At 44.7% G+C, this 21,300-nt stretch overlaps 1 protein-coding gene and 1 long non-coding RNA gene across 10 annotated transcripts in view; both read left to right on the top strand.

Annotated features, from left to right (window-relative positions):
• The first annotated feature begins 332 nt into the window (after positions 1–332).
• LOC146441548 (uncharacterized) lies at positions 333–2,242 on the top strand. Its single transcript, XR_014849956.1, has 3 exons — positions 333–416; positions 871–1,056; positions 1,777–2,242. It is a non-coding gene; the product is annotated as an uncharacterized LOC146441548 (long non-coding RNA).
• A 16,479-nt stretch (positions 2,243–18,721) lies between these two features.
• The window catches only part of RREB1 (ras responsive element binding protein 1), a 121,967-nt gene continuing 119,388 nt past the window's right edge, over positions 18,722–21,300 (top strand). For 2 of the 9 annotated variants that reach the window (XM_085051948.1, XM_085051951.1), the window contains exon 1: positions 18,868–19,139. In XM_085051948.1, the coding sequence (XP_084908074.1) occupies positions 19,100–19,139 (40 nt within the window). In that variant the 5' untranslated portion in view covers positions 18,868–19,099. Of the gene's footprint in view, positions 18,846–18,865; positions 19,140–19,512; positions 19,975–20,119; positions 20,641–21,300 lie in introns of those variants that run through there. The other 7 variants (XM_085051954.1, XM_085051953.1, XM_085051955.1 and 4 more) reach the window with 5 other exon arrangements.

The following is a 21,300-nucleotide window of genomic DNA, read 5'->3' as shown; positions in this document are numbered from 1 at the left end:
GAGCCCCAGCCACATTCCAAACGGCGGTACCCTCAGGGTGCCACCTGCCCCAGGCTTCTCCACACCCCCTTCCCAAACAGCTGCCTCCCGCGGCCTGCACAGGCCTCGGCTGCCCCTAGCACAGGGCCGGGGATAAGTGGGCAGCCCCGCTGGCGAAGTGAGGAGAGGTGGGGTGCAATGTCTGCCCCGGCGTGGGGAGAAATCCCTCTCAGCTGCCCGCAGGGAAAGGGAGTGTCCCTGCCAGGGGAACAGACGGAGCGCCCTCCTCTTACTCACCTGCCCGCCCGCCACTCTGCAAGGCGAGGGGAGGTGTTGCAATTATCTGGGGAAAGGGACGAGCCCAGGAGCCTGAGAGTGGGAGAGGAATGGCGGGGTTACATCAAGGAGGTGGGCGAGAAGGGGAGCGGGGTAGTCAGGTGTGCGCATCCAGGCTGACCGGGGGCGAGGGGATGGCGGAAGGCGTGCTGGGAGAGGAAGCTGAACACTCGTCCAAGTGGGAAGCGGAGGGAAGGGGCACAGCCTCACGCTGCACTGCTGTGGGTGCAGGCATCGATGCGGGTCATGAAAGGGCTGGCCAAAGGACAGCAGCAGCACCGCTGCCCAGACAGGGTGGCGGCAGGGAAGCCCTCCTTTCCTGGAGGTCCGCAGTGCCCCTTCCCGTTCCCCGCATGCTGCTGGGGAAACCTGCGCTGCCGCCGCTTGCTAGGAGACAGCTCGGGGGCTGCGGGTGTGCGAGCCTTGCTAAATGGAGGCTCTGCTGCCCTGCTGGTTGCTGCTGTGCGCTGGGAGGGAGGAGGAGAGGGAGGAGGAGGAGGGAGGGATGTGAAAGTGGGTCAGGAATGTAACTAGACTCTGCCCCCCTTGTTGCAGGCGCAGGCGGCGCTGCCTTAGCGATGGAAAGCAGGCATTTCAGTGTTGATGTTCCCCAGTCCTGCCGGCTGACGGTTACTAGGGGATCCTGAAGGATGTGTTTCCCTGTGACCCTTTGAGAAGAAAAACTTAGTTGCCGCAGTAACCAAGTTTGGCTTGGATGCAATGATGCAGTAAATAGCATAGGTGAGCCTTGCTAAATGGAGGAGGAAGAGGAGGAAGCTGAAGCTGTACAGGGTGGATAACTCTTGCAGTTGGGTCAGGAAATGCTCAGAAAATATCCCAACAAACGGTATTGGTTAAGTACAGGACTTTTATATTTTCTCATGCAATAAAACTCTCAGAATTTATCACCTATGTGTTGTAAACTACTAAGAAAACAGAGATAGAAGTAAACTGCCTTAGTGATGTAGCATGAGGTACAGAGCTCACCCACAACTCTGCAGTAGCCCCAAGCAGCCCTTTTCAGTGCAAAAAAATTTTTGTTTGATGGCCTGAATTTTTGAAGTTTTCGAGTTTTTGGATGTTAAGGGGTGTGAAAGAAGGTGAAGGCTGACTCAAAACCTTAAATTTGCGTCCATCTTCTTCTTAGCATTGTTACTTTAGACTAACATTTTTCAATATTGTTACTTAGATTAAAAGAGAGAACCCATCAACCCTGCTCCTGTAGGAAATCCACAAACTACTTTCAAAGTGGAAAGCAAACTAAAATAACAAGCAAAAAATTTTAACTTGAGGCCCAGTTATGCATAATTTCTCCCTGTTTCCTCCAGTTGTTGTCATCTATCTTCCTCTAACAGAGAAGCAGACTTTCATTCACAAGTGTTGGAAATCACTTCTGAGAATTAGAATGTGAAGTGAAAGGAATCACAGGAGACAGATGCTGCAATATATTCATTTCTTTAGTTTTCTTCCAGAGCTGTGTCTTTTCTAAAACACTGGTGTTCTAAAGAAAGAATGTGTTACTGTACGTGAGACTGATTCTGCTCCCAGCCAGAGGATCCACAGAGGAGAACTGAGCTGTCAAGCTTACAGATGCATCAGGAGTGAGCAGACACACGGACTGTGTCAGTGCAGGCCACGAAGCAGATAGGTGTGCCTCCAGTCAATGGATGAGGATATTTGTGTACATTTCATTAAGGGAACAAAAGTCACTGGAGCAAACTGTGCAGCTATTCCTTTTGCTCCTTTGAATTATTTGTCAAGGAGGTATTGCTGTAGATAAACATCCCTTTAGCTTATTTCGCCTCTGAAAGCTACTCAGTATTTAAAAGCATCCATGCCCTTTAATTCAAGGACATTCGAGGATGCATAAAGAATATTACTCTTTCTACTTTTTCTGTGAGATAATTTTTCCAGTTGACTTCCCCATCATTTTCTACTAAAAGATGACTTTAATAATAAAAGGTACACGGATATAAGCAAACTGTGGTGAAATATAAGTAATATATTGTACCACTACTCCTCTTTAATGAAGAAGAAAAAAGAAGTAGAAACCAATAATGGTATAAGTCCTATGGACCATGAAGGTTTTTGTTCACAGAACTCAGTGGAGGGCCTGGGTGATACCTTATGGATAAGTGTAGCCTATTGCCTCTAGCAATGGAAAATATTTAGACAGTCTTCATCCACCATTTTAAGATCTATAAAGGCTTAGGTATGTCATGCTTATTTTTTAGTGGAACAATATTACTTGGTTTTGTCAACTTTCCTGGCAATGCAGAGCGCTCAGTGGACAGTCTTTCTTGCCATCTGCTTGCAAGGGCCTCTGCTTGCAAGGGCCATTGAGCAGTCTTGCAGATCTGGGCAGGGGCATCCCACAAGTCTCTGTCATTATCAGTGAAAATGCCAGGTTAGCAACTTCCTCTTTGGGGGCTGCCGCAAAAAGTTTTGATGGTCCCACCTATTACCAGCATATTTTCCCTGCATGTTGAGGTAACCCAGTGAGTTGGGAAAATTACACATTACAGAAGAAGTGCTTGTGTTACCAGCTATTTCTTCCCTTACTGGCAGGGAGGGTCTGGTTTTGTTGTCAGTCTGGGGCCCTTTTTATACCACTCTGGCCAAGCAAAGGGCATGCTAAGCCTTGTGGAAACAGTCATATGACCCCATGTGCGCTGTGCAGGAGCATGGTGTTTCCTATCTATTCCCCCCGCCCCTTTCTGTAGGGATGATGTGAGGAAGGAGGTGTGGCCAGAAAGTTGCTGCTTTCGAGTTTTTCTTGGCTCTGGCAAAGGCCTTTCAATTCAAGGGTAAATGACAGGGACCTTGATGCCACTCTTAATCTGCATGGATGTCTTAGAGGTCCCCAGAAGGAGCAGATAATGAGACAAAGCATGAAGCACAGCTTAGGTATAACAGAAAATTTGACCTTAACCTGTAGCTGCTTTGAACAGCATCTCAGACTAGACCTTAATTGCCAAGATTTGGGTATGGGTTTAATCTGCAGTGAGAGGCTGGTGGTTAATGCACAAGTGTGGAAAAAGAAGCATAGGAAGGTTCCAGGTTTGATAGCTGAGTCCATCTGCCAAAGTATTTTTGCTTTGTTCTTGCTTTAACTTGTACACTAGAAAACCGGGGGGGCACTAATTAAATAGGGCTTTCTCTAGCTGTGTTCAGCTGAGTCCCATGGTTATTACAGAGAAAAGAAGTATTAATTTTTACCAAATCATGTTAGCAAGCTAGTGTGCATGGTGTAGTAAAATACTTATTTTCTGAGTAATTTTAGCATGTTCTGGCTTTTAAAAGCCTCATTTCCAAAGCAGATAATAATAATTTTAAAAAATGTATTAGCTCATCTTGCTTGTACCTAGCAGAGGAACTATTTTGCATCCTACTAAAGTGCCTGTGGGGCTTCAAGGGGAGGATAGATTGGACCCTATTAAGATAGACTCAAAGATTTAGCCACATGCTATTTTTGAGCTTTATTTCCTTGGTTAGTATCTTGCTCTTACCAGGCTGAATTGCAAAAACTTCTGTGTAAACAGGATGAAACAATAGCAGCAAAGGTAGGATGCCATACCAAGCTGAATAAGGACCTCAAAGCCCATTATCATTTTAATGATGGCATTATTAAGCAAAGTAGCCTCAAGATTAAATCGTTTACTTAATTAAGAAAAACTAGCTATTTATCGAGTGTTTTACCTCTAGCAACCAAAATACAGCAGTGACTGGTTTTCTTTTGGAAAGCTCAGCTCATGTAGTTTCAAAGCTGTTTGCAGCTGAAGACTGTCAGTCACTCACTTCGCTTACGAAACAGGTTTAAAAGCAGCCATGGTTAACAGGATGTGACATAGACTCTCCTCAGCACAGCATCTGATGCATCCCTGTACTTTTCTAATAACTTTGAAAGAGGCTGCTTAAGCTTGGAATGCAACAGGTCTCCTTAAAGTTTGAATCCAGCGAGAAAGCCTTAAGAAAGGTATATCCCCACACGTATCTTATTGGGAATTATTTCAGTGAACTTTTGCTTATCAGTATTGAAAAGATGTGTTAAAACCAGTCTGACAACTTTTTTTCGTAACGCCAAGTGCTGAAGGGCCCTGAGAAAACAGTTTTGAAACAATATCAGAGCTGAACTATTGAAATGCTTTGAACAAGAAGAATGTTCATTAAACATATTTCCCCGGTTTTTGTAGTGTCCCAAACAACAAAAGTCAGATATTTCACGATTTATAGCCCCTTTTCCAGTGAGATGCTACAGCAAGAGCTTGAAAAATTTGCATCTTGCAAGTAAGAACATGATGGACTTAAAATGCTTAACCTGCTCTGTTTTTTTCAAAATTTTAGCTGTGAATTTACTGGATCCTGTTTCAAAACATGCATATAAAAGCCTTAATTACCCACCCAGTTCCCCTTATCTTAATTCACTGTAAGTCAGCCAACACCCACGGGAGAGGCTCTGCAGTGACTGGACCATGAGAGATGCAGACATTTCGTACTTCATTGGAAACAGTCACTGTGGTATAATCCTGCTTTCTCTGAGTTCCTATTAACTAACACTCCTTGGAGTGAAATTAGGTTTCATTGCCCAAGGCTGTACTCTTTTCTCTCCTTCAAAAGGGTTGTGCTTCAGGTCACAGGTCTGTGCACAGGTCCTCCCACCCAAGCCCAGGGCACAGTTAGAGTGCCTGCCTGACAGATCAGCTCCTTTGCAGCCACTTGGCAGTGCTTGTTCTGCACTGAAGGTCTGAGGAGGGAAGACATGGATACGGATGTGGCAAAGCACACCAGCTTCCATTCTGAGTCCCCATTTTCCAACCAAAGATTTCTCAGTACCTCTCAGCACTCCATTTTTTGATGTGTAGCAAAGTGTTTCAGGTCAGAATGGGTTATTCAGCACCTCTGAAAAGCACAGTCTCATTGTATACAGCTTGCTCTGAAAAATCAGAACTGAGTGCCGCAAAATTAAAAAAATAAAGTTTAGAAGAAATCGTAGATGTCATTTTGCAGGAGAAGCTTCCTGACCCAAAAGCTGATACAAACAAATAGTAGCATCATGCTAGAGTGAGAGGGGCTGGGTTTGAAGCATACAAGCTAAGACTGAAAATGAAATTCTGCCTTCCAGTACAGGTGGTCAGCAGCAGAACAATTTAAGAAAAATCAGGATATTGAGAGAAATATATTACAAAAACGTAGGGTCCTGACTCTAGAAATGTTCACTAGGGATGCTACCAGCAGGGAATGGTAAAGGAAGAATCATCTTTACATCTAGGGCTGTTTTGAAGAGCTGCCATTGATGGAGCTTCCTCCTAGGCATTCCCAGGAGCTGTGTCTGTGTCTGTGTCTGTTTTAGTAACTAGAAAATAGATGGTGGATCCTGGTATTGGCAGGACCTTTTACACATCCATCTTGGTATTTTCTTTGAAGTCTTGGGTAGTCGCAAACAAGAGTCTCTGTAGAGATGATTTCTACAACACAGGAAACACCTGTACACTCTCCTCAAATTATTTCTCCATGTGACAAACGCACACCAGCTCTGCTGTGTCACAAGGCTTTTTCACCCTAAAAGTTAAGGTCAGGCGTGAACCTCACAAAAAAAGCACTGAACAAGGCAAAATCCTTCCCTTTAGCCGTTCCTCCTTTCCCCGCCTACTTTGTGCTCTCTCTTTTTTTCCCCTGTATTATTCAGCCCACAGCCTGCCTTCCTAGGAGCATCAATCCATCATTCCCTATATTTGTTTTTGTGTCTGTTCCTGAGTTGTTAAAGACCAGCAGATTCTTTTTTTATTACCAGTATGTAAAGAGCAGAGGTCCAGCTCCAGGCTGGTTTGCATTCAGATGCTGTAAAAGTGTACCAGTCAGTGATGCAACTTCTGCAATTTCTAAACCTTTTTCTTTAAGCATGGTTATACAGCTGAGAGCTCCCTTCCTCGTTTAGTGGGAGCCTACTCTGTGTCATGCACTGAAGTGCACACTGTTGATATAAGCAGGACCAGAGCTAGGAGAGGGGGGCTCCTGTTCCTGGCCTTTCTACATCTTGCTGATTAGCTGCTCTCTCACTGCCTCAGTTCCTTCAGCTGTGCAATGGTGCTCCCAAAACTGTCTGTTTTACTGGGAAGTGAGCTAAGATTCTTGGTGAAGAGCATAACATGAAATCAGACAGCCAGAGCTGTTGCAGAAATATTACATATGAGTATCATTGCATGGAGAATTCTCCAACACCTTATTAGTACACACAAAGCAGCAAAAGTTTATTCAAGGTTAGCATCTACTCTTAAGCTTGGCTATGGTAGAATAGCATCTTAGATAAGAAAATATTTGTGCAGTGTGATATCATTACTGTGGTCTTCTTCAGATCTTGTCAAGATCCTAGCAGAAATATTTGCAATAAGAAAAAAAAGCTATTTCTCTTTTAACCAGTTATTAGCCTTGAAACAGTCTATACATCATACAAACAGCATCTCTTCCTTTGTTTTCTGAAATCAGGATGGTTTCTAGTAATTTAAGTGGTATTATTTTATTACTAAGTGTTACTGTATATCTCTTAATATTGTTCAGAAAATTGATAGTAGGCAAATTACACAGTTTTGGAATTCCTTACAGCTGGTTATATTCAGCATTTCTGTACCTTTATATTTTCTTGGAGCAGGCCTTAGAAACTAGTCTTATAGGATGTAACAAGGGTTGGATCATTCAGGAACAGTTTTATAAGCACTTTGATCTGTCAGTTATGCTGCCTTTTTTCTTGCTGTTGAATATGCCCAGCGAGACACTGAGGATTTTTTTTATGAGAAACACAAAGTAACTTGGAATTAAAATCCTTCCAATTAAAAAAAAAACAGTAATTAATTCCACTGAAACATGTAAACAACTTTGATACCAGAGGCACTGCTCCTTAATCTGATATCTGAATTTATTAATGGTATTTTCAGTTTCGTTTTTAAAGCAACTGAAATGCACATGCAGATTTAGGGTTCTGGGTAGGGGAGGAAAGTAATTACATTGCATCTTCATTCTTCTCCAACTCAATATATTTTTCCACCCAAGCAGCAAAGGTAGGGTGGAAGGTCTGTGTAAGATGTACAACCAGTAGTACATGTTGTACATTTTATTAATCTGAAGCTGAGCCTTGTCATCCTTATACCATTTTACCTCCAGGTGCTGTAACAGCCTTGCACTGGGTCAGACACACGTTTTCCAAAGAATTCCCCTGAAAGCACTGTGTGGGTGATACTATAAATCTGTATATTCCTACAATGGACCAGTGTGTCTGTGTAATGGGATCAGGAATTTTGCTTTGCAGAGTTAATGTGAGTGCCAAATGATAAATAAAATGCTGAAATGAAAAGTAGGCCCCAAAGAATGCAAAGCATTGTAGTAAGTCAACATTTATCTTTCTAACTGTGGGTGCTGTGAGGTCTGCAGGAAGGGTTTATGGATGAGACACAATCAGCAGAGAGCATGCAGCATCGTCACTAAGAGCAGATCACCAGAACCCTGCAAAGTCACAAAGCACAAAGGTATTCAGTGCTTAAGTTAATAACCCACGGAACCTTGTCATATTCAGAAGCATTTGGCAAACGTGTTATATTACTGGACTGTTTAAAGGTGTTTGCAGGTCACATTTACAAGTGGATGTCTGTTATGCAATATTATTAACCGCTCTCTTTGCTGTTATCTGCATACTACCCCCTTTCCACTGTACCAGGAAACTGTATTCCAGTGACAGATAGCTGACTCCATCCTCTAATTTTTCACGCATACAGGCTATAGCACATCTCTTTAGGAGATCATTTTGTCATTCTGTGTACAAATCACTATTGGTGCTTGATAATAAAAAAAAACCCCTTACCAAACATATAATTTTTCAAACTATCTATATAAACGACTCATTACTTATGTCACTCCTCATTGAAGCTCAACCTATTTCTTCATTATATTATTTGTATTCCTGAAAGCCTTTTCTCTTGTGTTCACAGCAATCTTCCTATCTCCCTTTAATCACAGTGGCCACCACCACTTTTCCCAACTCTTTAGAATTCATTGGGAAGAATCTAACTTGTTTTCTTAGTAATAGCTTTCCAAGTGCTTCAACATGCTGCAGCATATTCTACAAACTGTAGAGGATTCTAAATTAATATTTCTCACCAAGTTTCACTTTTAAACTAATCCTGAGATGCAGGAAAATATTTCCATTCATTTTCATCCTATTTTCATCAGAGATCACAGAACTGGTTATATTCATCATGCTATTAATTTTTAAAATGAGATGACTGTAGTTTGGCATCTAATTCGTACTCACATGCTTAAGTTTCAGGGTTGCTCAGCAGCCACAGAAGCAATGAATGTGCTCAACATCTCTGAAAATCAGGCTGTGTAGGTGCCTAGAAAATACAGAATCAAATATCTGACTACAGGCATCCTAACTAAAAAAAAAACAAAAAAAAATGAAAGCACCTTTTTTTTTAATTTATTGATTATAGGTGAAGTATTGGTTCCTAGCAGAAACAGAAAATATGACTTAATCTCATATGTACAGTTATGATGTCTGGCAGATGTAATGATTTTTCTATTTAAAAACTAAAATGTAGGTACTAATTATATAGTCTGACTTTACATGTTTGTTTCACTTTTTAAATTCTAAGAAAGGTAGTATTATGTTCTGTAAAATTTGTGGAGAAACAGCTGGCAGTGTGAATTGTGGCATGATGTATTTTACTGATCCTGAAAGCTTAGTTTAGGCCCTCCTAATTACATGAAATTCCCTCTTCTCACATAGCCCTGGGATAATTGGATGGTATGGCATTCCAAAGCCTTTGGGATGCTAAAATAATCATGCATTAACCCTATAAACATACTTGTGCTTTGATGTTCTCACCACTAGCTGCTAGCTGAATAATTACAATTCACTTGTGATCAACTTTCATATTATAAGAGTGATAGCAATGATAAAGAGGATGAAAAAAGTTGCAAGATACTCGGCATGTGTCTTTAGTTCATGCGAAGAAAGGACATCAATTTATAGGAATTGATGTGGAGCACACCATGCAATTAAAGCTTCTGGTCCCCATTTCATTGCTGGAGGGAAGTGGGGTTTGTGCTTGGTGATGGGGAGCAGCCACAGGAACTGGTTGTGGCTCTCTGGCTGAGATAAGTTTATGCTGTTCCCTTTGGCAAATCATTGTCTTATAAATTCCTCTACGCTTTGTTCAAAGTACAGCTGTGTTTCAATAATAACTTATTTCTGTACAATTCCAGTTTGGTGGTTTTTATTACATATACTGCTAACATTTTCACATGAGTACCCCAGCTGTACAGCAGTCCCCTGCAGTCAGCCCTAGCCCAAAATCATGCCAGGAACTGTCTGTATTAATTTCCATGCTACCAAACGTTTGTATACTGAACTGTGATACACCACTCCCATCTTAACTTTCTCTTCATTCCACTGTTGTCCCAGCTCTCCAAAACTCACCACTTTTATGCCAATTTAGCCTCAATTTACTGCCACAAGATTTTGCTGTAGCTCCTATTTGCATGCAATATTATCCCAGTACCAAGTTTTGCAACAACCATCAGTTTCCAGATAGGAAATCTGAGCCTGCTCATTCTTTTCCAGTGTGGTTGGGTAATGTGGTGTTCATCATAGGACAGGACTAATGATACCAGCTCTACTGAATCATCACATTCAAGCTGGCACAGGGAACATTTCCTCTCTTTTGCTGTGTCAGTAACCTGGAGTCTAGACCAGGAACATCATCTGTGGATCTGTCTTTGAGATTATCCCAAAAAAAGTGTATGGACTGTGGTGAATTGTGTCCATTGGCTGGTGGACCAGGCATCAACACAAAAACATCAGGCAGGAGTTTGACTGATTAAGTCTGTGCCTAGAGAAGGACACACTAGATCTTCTGAGCTGAATCACTCCCATTTACAGCAGAAACCACAGTTCTGAATCTCAAGTCACTTAGGAGAATATTCACTATGCAGTTCTTTATTGCACATAACCATAGCAAAACTCTATAAATACCAGATAAACAGGAACAAAAGCAATCTTACTTTTCAGTCAGAACTCTCAAGCAGCTTTCTAGCCTTATTTAACATGTATATATTTGTGTAGGGGCATAAGCAATGGTGGAGTGTATTAATGTCCTTCAACAGATGGTATTTTTACATGAGGACCACTGCTTAGAAGGCTCTAATGTGAATTGATCAAATTCATTTTTATGTGTATTTTAAATCAGACTTTACATATAAATCTCAAGAGGTAAGAGTACAGTGCTCCAATCCACTGTGCCACTGTTCACTTTAGCACTGTTCTCCTCAGCTTCCTCTTGGATTGCCTGCTGTACAACTCTTATTCTAGTGATACTAGGGTCTACCCTCGAGACTTTTCTTGGTTTTTTTTCTTTGCAATCAACCATTTTAAAAATCATTATGCTTAACTATTCAGGCTGTTCGTTTGCACTCTAAGAATTACCTTCAACCACTCCTGCAAGGGAAAGGACATAGAGGAAAACAGCCTAATGAAACAAGCTCAGAAGGTGTATGTGAAGTGAGTACATAAAATTGTTCAGGAAATTATTAGAGGAAATCTTATTTGCAGTTGCCATTTAATCAAAATTTATAGCTCAGAAATTTATTTCTCTGCTAAGTTTAGAGAGCCACAGCAGTCTATTACCACTTCACAAGAGGCTGCAGGAAAAATTTTGCATGACTGTTAGGATTTCAGGATATTTTCATAGACATTAATCCCAAGAGATTTAATCCTTTGCTGTAAACACTGATTGCAACCTGAAATTTGGGAGTTTAAATGTCTTCTGCCTTTTCTAGTTACTTGGAGCTCTTTTGAGGAAGAGGCTGATGTCTGTGTTCTTAGAAATCATTTGTTTCAAGAGCTGAGATTTCCATACAGTGAATCATTTCAGGTAACAGGTCTCTTGGGCTCATTTTGATAATAGTGTTTTAGGGTTTTTTCCTTTTCAAGTTTCATTTCAGTTAGAGTACAGTCCCTTCTGACCACCAAAATAATTAAAAAGAAAAGTTTATCTACCAAATCTTTTCTCTCTATATGCTCATGAAAAGAATTTTCACCTTCTTTGTATTGCACAGAATGAAAGAATATTATGGAGTGTATTATCTATTACCCAAGTTGAAGACAGGAATGCTGAAAAACTTATTGAGAATACTTTCTTCTCAAGAATCCCTTATATAAAAACAAGTGAATTTTGAATGATAATGAAGGTAAAAGTGTCAATATTAGGAGTTAAATGCTCTTATCCACATTGTCCTAATATTCAGACACTTTGCAATTATTGAGTTTTCTTTCTGTAGAAGCAAATACATTCCTGTATGAAAGCTTCAGAAGTTATCTAAAATATGTCCATATCTTACACCCCTCTGGTCTAAAAAGCTATCTTCGTTTGCCAGGAAAAAACTTGTGCTGACAGTTTTTGCTGTGGTTGTGGAAGTCATAATGTCAGTAGAAGAATTCCTTTTACCTCTCTTACTCATGTCTCCATTATGGACATTCTGTTCACAGAGCATGGCCGTTTTGACAAAGAGCTCTCCTGGTGTAGTTACACCCCTGTATGCTGCAGCAGAGGTATCTATACCCCCAATACAATTTACAATAGCAAAACTGTGCTCTTGCCAGCCTGGGTTATCTTATCATTGTCTGAATGACACAAACTGTGCTGGTGAAAGTATGGTTCTGACTGCATAACTCTGAACATTCACTGCTTTTGTTAGCGTAGCTCAGTTTTAACCTCAGTTGCAAACCATATCCCTTTGCACATGCGTCCAGTGTAAATATGCCTGCAGAACGTTATGGCAAAGACCTGACCCAATGCAATTTTGCTTCTGGTTTAAGGAGGCACAAAGCACAATTGAAGTAGGTACAAAAGCATAGTGACTCTTTTTATGCTCATTTACCTGGGTCCTACCGTTTTCCTCTGCCTCCCCCTTGATTCTTTGGCTACTGCATCCACTGGCCATTTTCACCTGGTAATTTGGTTCCTCTCTCCCATTTTCCAAATCCTGTCACTGCAGCCTCCCCCAAGTTACATTAATCTCTGCCCTTGAAAGTTGTCCTGGTTTTTCCTTCCCTGCAGGGTAACTGCTTCCTTGCATACTTTCTTCATGACTGCTGCCTCACTTCCTATTTCTTCACTTCTCTGCTGCTTGCTGGCCCTCTCTGCTGCTTTGTGGGTGCATCTCAAAGCACTGCCTACCGTCTTTTCCCTGGGCTGGTGTGTTACCTTCTTGCCCATCCCCTTTCCTATTTGCACTCTGTAAGCTATAATTAGCTGTGGCATGAAGTTAAGAAAATAAAAATGCAGGCTAGAAAAATCAAGAGAAACATTCTAACAGCAAAATCAGCAAGAGTACAGCCCAAGGTCCCAACAGAAGCTGTCAAATCCTCCAGAACTGAGGATACTTAAAGCTAAACCAAGACAGTACTGGAAAGTGTACTGCGTAGAGAAATACTGTGGCAGCCTCAGGGAATGGATAGCAGGTGTTTTCCATATCTAGTCTATGATACCAAAAGATAGTAAATGATGCTGCAGCTGGATATTGCCACCTTCCTTTGGCTGCTGCTGTCTCCTCTGCTGCTACTGCAGCCCTTCGAACAACTGAATGTGAACATGTGAACATGTGCTCATGTTAACATGAGCATTTATTTTGATTGTGAGAGGTTTCAGAATCCACTCTCCCTAGCAGATGCGACATGGAGAAACACATAGCTGGCTTACTACTTGCCTTCAGAAGGCAAAATAATCACTTTTAAACTAAAAATTAGGTGTGAGAAGCTGGGCGGTCAATAAGAATGAAACATGTCACATTCAGTACCAAATCACAAGCTGGGCATTAAACACTGACTTCTTTTTGCACACCTGTGTTTTTTGCATTGCCTGGCAACAAAACCTTCTGGGCAACAATGCAGAGTTTTAAAACAAGTGAAAGTATTGCAGTGGGTGGTTTTGCATATTTTTCTTTTACCTGTTCCATCTCTTCACAGACACACTTGCACAAGGATTATACAACCTGTTTCTGAGGCTCTACATTAATGATCACAGAACTGCTTGAGAATGTAAATGTCAAACATCTGCCCGCTAGTTTTTTCATGCTATATTTTTAAACAGTCTGTTGAGGAATAAGTAAGCTGTGTTGTTCCAAAAATTGCTAAGTAATTAAATCTGCAAGAGGGAATCTTACTTAGTTTTATTCATTTTAAACGTAGTATTTTTAAATCCTCCTCTTTTAAGAATTTTCGTTACTAAAACTGTATTAACACTTTTGTGACTGTTTTGGTTACAAGGCTGAAAGATATGTCAGTTGATTGTCCCTTTAGCCATTCTCTAGTTACGACTGTATGTCCTGAAAGAATAGGTTTAGGTTGGTGAACTTCCTCCGAAAGGATTTAGAAATATTGGTTATTGTTACAATCGTTTAGAGGAATAGTTTATACTACTTTTTACATCCTGAAAATTAGAGCTGGGGAAAGGGACTCGTTCATCAAGCTGGTCCAGTCCCAGCAGCAGGGCTGCTCTGCATTGTATCCATCTGCTGGAAACTCCCACCGTGAAAAGAGAGAAGGAGATGGGACCAGCAATTATTGCAGCCAGAAACTTCAAGCAGTCCTGCAATATGCCCTACAGGCTGTGATCTATGCACAGGGAAAAAGTGGTGTGGGTTTCAGAAACACTATCTTCATATTTCCATATGAATCCTTAGCCAAGAGGTAGTCTTGGCTGGCTAGGTGAGTCAGCTCAAGGACTCTTTCGCACTGTTGAAATGTCTCAGAGCAAACAGGGAGCGAATACTTACACTCGATCTTTTCTTTTTGCTGCTTGTTATCACTGACATACTGTCTGCTGAGAACAGTCACCCAGCAGAGTGGATGGCTTCGTGCCTGGAGAACTACACCGGCATTTGGGGGGAAACACTGCTTTTAATTCCAGCATTGCCACTACTAGCCTATTGTGATGTGAGGCAAAATGCTTAAGCATACTGGGATACATCAGCTTTTCTTTCTCTGTAAAGGCTAATGTTAAGATAAGTTTGGATAGAAGCTTTGGCCTTGATCATCCAAAGCTGCCCTTGGATGCAGTGGGTGGGGTTGTTGCAGGAGCAAGTTCCACCACTCCCTCATTCCCCAGCTGCCCAATTTCTAGAGGCCAAGGTAGCTGAGCATGGTGGTGCATCATATTTCCCTACATGGGGAAAATGGGAATGCTGTAGGATGCTGTGTCTTCAGACAAATGCTCTGAGAGAGTTTGAAACTGGTCTTACGTGATATGCTTTTCTGTGTGGTTTTCCAATGCACAAATTCATCAAGTTTAATTTTCCAAGCAATTTATAGAAAATATATTTAATTGAACTTTCCCCATTCTAGTTTGTATAATTATCCTGCCTCTATGGTAGTCACATTTGTCAGTTCTGCACTAGTTCTTAAGGGGTTTTTGACCCAAGAAATCTGTTTCTCAGTTGGAGGAAAAAAAAAACCATCTAAGCAAAAAAAATGTAAAAAACTAAACAAACCCCAGCCTATGAGAAGACTCAACAATGGCATGTTTGTTCATTTAAAGAAATAACTGGTTGAAACATAAAGGAAATGCAAGCATTTCTTTTGGTCTTAGGTTTTATAAAGACTTATTTCTCAAAGCCCTTAGGGCTGTATTCTCTGATCCTCCAAGCAGGCTTTTCCCTGTGTTAGTATGTCAGCTGAGTTCTCCCTCTTGGCATGAGTGAGGACATCAGGAAAAGGATGGCAACACGAGGACTCTGGGTGCTGTGCAGGCACAAGCTCAGGCGGGGCATGGGGCCTCAGATGCCTCTGACATCCTCTGTGACTGGACAGCCACACATCAGGGTGAGGGAGCTGGGGCTTTGCAGCTGCCCTCACCCAGCAGTTGAGAAGTGTCAGAAAGTCAGGGCCCAGTCCTGACTCTTACATCATATAAAATACTCCTGGTATTTTATTGGTCAGAGAACTGCCTTACTCCAAGCTGCTCTGGCTGAAAGGGATGTGCAAATCCGCAAGAAATTACAGTAGCCTCTACATACCACGATCTAAACCAGAGAATGTTGATAATGTCTAATAAGAGGGGGAAAGCTATTTTCTGGCTAACCTTTAACTTAATGCCAATGTTAGCTTTAGTCTCTGTGCTTTAAGACATCCTCAAGTTGTGGCCTTCATGTAAGCTATACATCCTGTTTTTCTTCTCTCCTTAAATACCTTTAATCAGCATCTCTGATATTTGAATTGTGGGTGGGGAGTTGTCCTTTTCTTGGGACCACAGCAGGTGGCTTTTGTCACCAACATTGCCATGTCACCTAGTGGTGTCAATGAATTTGATAACACACTAAACACCTTCACAAAACTATTGTTTTTATTTCTACCATTGTTCATTGTATTTAACATCACTGTGAAGGATCAGAGAGATGTGTGAGGGTTACACAGAAGCTGGAGAAAGTCTTCCTGCCCCTTAGTGTTTACCATCACTGTGGGTATTCATGTCCCAATATCCAGAGAGTATAGAAACTATGAATAGTCCTAGGAGAAAAAAAAGACTTAGTACTTAGCCTGTCATAGAGTGGTCAGAGATGGGATAAACCACAGTAATGCAAGTGGTTAAAAGTGCAGGGTGAAGAGGATAGCTGTATCACATAAGTCATGTAGAAACATTTTGGGGGAGTCATTCATAAAAGTGGGGTTTATTAGACAAAAATTACCTGTACTTTCTCTTTCACTGTAACAAGTAATTTAAAAAAATGAACCATTTGCTCAAAACTTCACATTCAGTATTAGACCACAGTGGATTTTTACCTCTCTGATGCATTATAAAAGTTCAAATGACAGGAAATTGGAAAACTGAATTATTTTAATATTTCTTGCCTGGCAATAGCCCAGAATTATTACTATTACTATTATTATTATATTAACAGTTTCTAAACTGTTAGAAGACATTACCACTTTTTACAATTTTATAAACCCTGATACTTAATGGGGATTTTTAGTTATTACATAACTTTTTTGCACTGTTGGGTTGTTGATTTTTTTTTAAATTTTTCAGCATTAATGTAACACAGTATATACTGGTACATCCTTCATTCCGTCTTTCTGAAAGAATAGGGATGTTAAAAGCTTAAATGCTATTGAAAAAATATTTACATATTTTCTCCAAGCACTAAAATCATTATTTTTTTCCAATGTGAGCTTTACATTTCCACTTTTCTAGAGCAGATTTCATATGCTGAACTGAAACCCACTTGTTCTGTCTGTCTGCTTGCTAAACTTCCCACATTGAAGGGCTCTTAAGCATCTCCAAAGTGAAAAAAGAGGGTGGGAATCTTCATGTACAGGTAGTCCAAAATGCTTCCAGGACTATTCTAGAAATGTTAGGCAGAGGTCAATGAGATATGCATTGTTAACCTCCAAATATGATTACCTATACAGGAATTTTCACCATTTTCAATTGCAGCCATTTGTGTAAATAAATGGCTGTGCAAACCAGGCCCAGTCTCCACGAGTTTGTATGTGTGTGCCATGCAGGCTTAAATCACAGCAGTCTTCCAATGTGAATAGAATGTTTTAAGGGCTGAGCCTGAGATGGATAAACTGCTCAGGATTTAATTTAATTGGATGCCTGACCACAGGAGATACTGAAGTGAGGATGCAAGCTGGCTGTAAAGCTGCTGAATTTGCCAGCAGTGGTGGCACAGCAGCTTGGCAGGTACAATGGGACAGAGATGAAACAGTTAAAGACGCTTTGCTATCAGTTTATTTTTAATGGCTTCCCTTGATTGTTTTTTGGTAAAATAAGAACCTTAGAACAATGAGAATGTGCTTTCTAATGTTTGTTGCTAATATTGTGGGGTAAACTATGATACCGCTCTTCTGTCAGTCAGCAACTCCACTTGGGTAGTACTGCACAGAACTCAGGTGACAGAAATTCAGCCTGCAGAAACCACCACAACAAACACACATAGGTTAAAGCTGCAGTTTCATGTTCTGAATACACGTGTGCACCTTTCAGTTTTGCATTTCCAAGTTCCAGTTCACCAGACCTGCAGGTGTTTTACTTGGGAGTCCAGAAGGGAAGAGGGTTATTCCTGCTATGAATCACGGCTCATGTCTTTGAGACAGGACCTGTGTATTCCTGACTTGTATGCCTGTATCCACTCTTTGAAAGAAGGGTACAAATGAAGTTAATCATGACATCATACAGGCAAGACTGTGAGAAGAGTCGGTTGAGGGCTTACTACCACATTCTTGGAATTTAGCCTTCTTTTCCATGTGAATCCCTTTTCAGTCACGAGATAGGATACCATGTAAGGTGGCACAAGCCTTTTGCCTAGAGGCCATGACTTGATTTCTTTAAAAAACAGAGACTCCAGGTTCCACCTCACCAATAACAGCTTTAAAAGGCCTAGTTTTAGTAGCTCTAGATACAGTGTAAATAACCATTTCCTTAATAGTAAGCTGGTTCCTTCTATACTCATTAGGGCACTCCTCAGAAGCAGAGTTGGTTTACTTTTTTTTTCCCATCAAGCTTTCAGGATGGAGTATTGCCAGATATTTTGTTTTTATGTACTTATTATTTGTCACATAGGTCTAAACTGATACGGGCTTTCCAGTGAAATCCTCATGACTCTGAGCACCTCTCCATCACTTATTGAGTGTCCTATGCCTTTGAACTTCCACTGCAGGGAAGTGACGGAAGGATGGTGTGTGCAGTGCCGTGGTGCACAGGGGCTGTGCAGTGTGTAACTACCTGTACGTGCAAGGAGCCGCATCTCGCCTTTGATCAGACACAGCATTTGCACCTCCTGTTCCTGTGCTAATGTTCAGGGTCCTGTTAAATTTAACGTGTCCTTTAGGTTTCGTCGGCTGGATGGACGACTGACCCCTGCGGGTACCCAAATCGCACAAGGACGAAAAGTTTCTGAGGAAACAAACAAACACAACCAGAAGCTGACTCCTGCACGCTGAGCAGCGGGCTGCTGCCTGAGGCCGCTGTACCTGGTGAGGCACCGAGCTTGGAGGAGGAGGAGGATGCACAGACATTTCCACGGCCAACGGAGAGCCCCGGTGAATTCCTTAAAGCCGGCAGCGCGGCACCGCCACCGGCGGCTCCGGATGCGCTCCGGCCCCGAGCCCGGAGAGCGGCCGGCTGCGGGGGACACGCTCGCCGGGCCGGGAGCGCGGCCGGCCAGGCCCGCCCGGGAGAGCCCCGCGGGCGCGGCCGCCGGAGCAGCGGGAGGGCGCGGGGCGCCGCGTGGCACCTGGCCGCCCCCCCGCTCCCCCCGCGCCTGCCCGGGGCATCCCGCTGCTGCGCTGCCGGGCGGAGAAGGGAGGGACGGAGGAAGGGTGGGGGGGAAAGTTGTGCTCACTCCTCTCCTTGGAGGCGCCCCTCCCTCCCCGCGACGAGGGCGAGTTGGAGATGCTATTTGCAACAGGCTGCTGCTGCCGCGGTAGCGCGTCCCCGGGAGAGGAGCCGGAGCGACACGTGATGTGTCTCCTTATCAGGGTGCGCGGGGCAGCGCGGGGGCGGGCAGGGGGCGGGGGCGCCCGCGGAGCGCGGCGCGGCGGGGTCCCTAACCGTGCCCATCTCTCCCCCCCAGGGAGGCGCGGAGGACGGGAAGTTAGCGCGGAGTTGATGAACTTTGCACATCCACAGAAACGCCATTTTGATTCCTTTTTCCGGAACAAGTTTGCGGCTCCCTCCCGTGCGCGCTCCCCCCGGCGCGCCCCCGCGCCCCCCCGGCGGCCCATCCTCCCGGCATGTCGCGGCGCAAGCAGCCCAGCCCCAGCAAAGTCCGGCGTAAGTACCGCGGGGCTGCCCGGCCGACGCGCTCCCTCACAAAGGGCAGGAGCGTGCCTTAACTCCGGAGGGATCTATTTTTTTTTCCTCTTCTTTTCTTTTTCCTAAGGGGGGGCAGAAAGATGAGGAAAAATAAACTTCTGGGAGGGGGCAGGCGCGGGGGTGAGGACGTTGCAGCGTGTCGGCTGGTCGTGCGACTTACTTAAAAAATGAAGTGCTTGTTACAGGGGGGAAAAAGTTTCCTTTAAAAAAAAAGGAGGAAAAAGTTTGGCTGGCAGCGGTGGAGATGATGATGAGTTCGTGCAGCCTCCCTCTTCCCTTCCCCCGCTCCTCCCTCTCCTCTCCTCCCTCCGCGGCTCCTGGTTTTTTTTTTTTTTTTTCCCTTCCCTGTTGCAGACTTTCTACCAACCAGCGGCACCAGCCGCGGCGTTTTGCCTTCAGGACCTGATGCTCATCCATATTAAACCGTCTGAGCTCAGGAATCCGGCCAGATCATCCCCCCCCTCCTGCTGCAAAGTTTATTTTTAACCAGCCACCGCCACAATTTGGATGGGGCTGCGAGGAAGCAACATCTTCTAGCCCGGCTCGCCCCCGTCTCCTGGGCTTGCCTTTTAACTTTTCCTTCGGGTTTATTTTCCTGCCGGCGGTGGCGGCGGGTCCCGCGGCGGCCCCTGCCCGCTGTTCCCGGCTGGGAGGGCCGCGCCGGAGCTGGGAAGTTGGGATGAAGGCGCCCCTTCTTCGCAGGTAGAGCCGGCTTGCGCCGCGCATCTCTCCGCTGACTTTCCGCTCCCCCGGCAGGGCCGGACGGCCGTGCTTGCCTTTCCTCGGCACCCTGGTACTTCTCCCCTCTCTTCTTTACCCCGCTTCCTTACTTTATTTGATTTTTTTAGCCTTTCCTCCACTTTCTCCACCCGCCCCCCCGCGTTCCCCCCCCCCCCGTCCCGGTAGGGACGTGCGTGTCCTTTCCCCTCCCGGCCTGCGCGGCGGGGGCGGGGGGAAGCCGTGCCCGGGGAGGGTGGGGGGCGCTGCCCCCCGTGGGTCCCCCCCGTCCCGCTGCCTTTGTGCGGTGCCAGGAACACATCCCTGCGCGGCGGGGCCAGCGGCGGGCAGGGACGCCTGGGCGGCGTCACCACTACAGGAAGGAGCCGGGCAGCATCCGAAGCCGAGGAGGGGTGTCCGGGCCCTCGCCCCCCTCAGCCCCATCTTGGAGGGAGGGGTAGCGGTGAGGCAGAGGTGACCCCCTTCCCGCAGTGGCGGTGTTTGGGGTGCAAACAAAGTTTGGGGCGGCGCGGCTGCCGCCCCCCCGGCGCGGTGCCCGGTGCGGATGGGAGCCGGCCGAGCTCGTCTCTGGGTGACTGACTGCGCTCCCTCCCCATCGCCGTTGCTACGGGCCGGACTCCCCCGGCGGCGCTGCGGGGGCCGCGCTGAGGATGCGAGGTAGCTCCTCCTGCCCGGTTCGGATCGCACGGGCTCGGCATCCCCCCCGCGCCATCCGCCCACGGTGAGGGGCGCGGGGGTCGCGGGCCGAGCCGGGCCGGGCGGGGAGCGGGACGCGCCGAGATGCTGCAACTTTTTTTTTTCAGCAGAGGAGGGAGGGCGGTGGATTGAACTTTGTCATGTCGCAGATAAGTTTCCTTTGGCTTCTTCTCCCTGCACTTCTCCCCCGCCTCCCTCCGCACGCACGCTTAGGTTTTTTTTCTCTTTTTATTTTTTTTCGTTTTTAAATATTTTTCCCCGTTTCACCTCTCGGCCGCGATATCTTCACCTGCTCGGCATCCTCGCGGTGTTGCGCAGAAGGAGGAGAGCGCTTCTCCTGGCTCAGCACATTTCCCTGCCCGGGCCGCTGTGCTCGGCTGCGCACCCCGCAGAGGCCCGGGCGCCTCCTTGCCCCGCCGCCCTCCCACGGCCGCGCCGCGGTGTCCGGCCGTAGCTGATGCTCTGGTCCTGCCCGCCGAGCAGCCAGCATCCTGCCCGGGAGCCACTGGACTGATTGCCGGAGGGAAGGCGCGGGGGGGGGGAGACCAACCATTCAGTTTTAATTCCAACTCCCTCTTTCGCCTGTCTTCTCTTGGAGATAAGATCAAGTGTATTTACTTACTTGAGAAAGTAAACATCTAGTTCAGTGTGATTTGGGGGCAGTGGTCTAGGGGAGAGACAGCAA

This window comes from Lichenostomus cassidix, chromosome 2, assembly GCF_008360975.1.
Source record: "Lichenostomus cassidix isolate B80296 chromosome 2, HeHo_3.0, whole genome shotgun sequence".
In the NCBI taxonomy this organism is placed as follows: domain Eukaryota; kingdom Metazoa; phylum Chordata; class Aves; order Passeriformes; family Meliphagidae; genus Lichenostomus; species Lichenostomus cassidix.
Note: the sequence above shows the minus strand (reverse complement) of the source record. Positions and strands in the feature narration are given on the sequence as shown.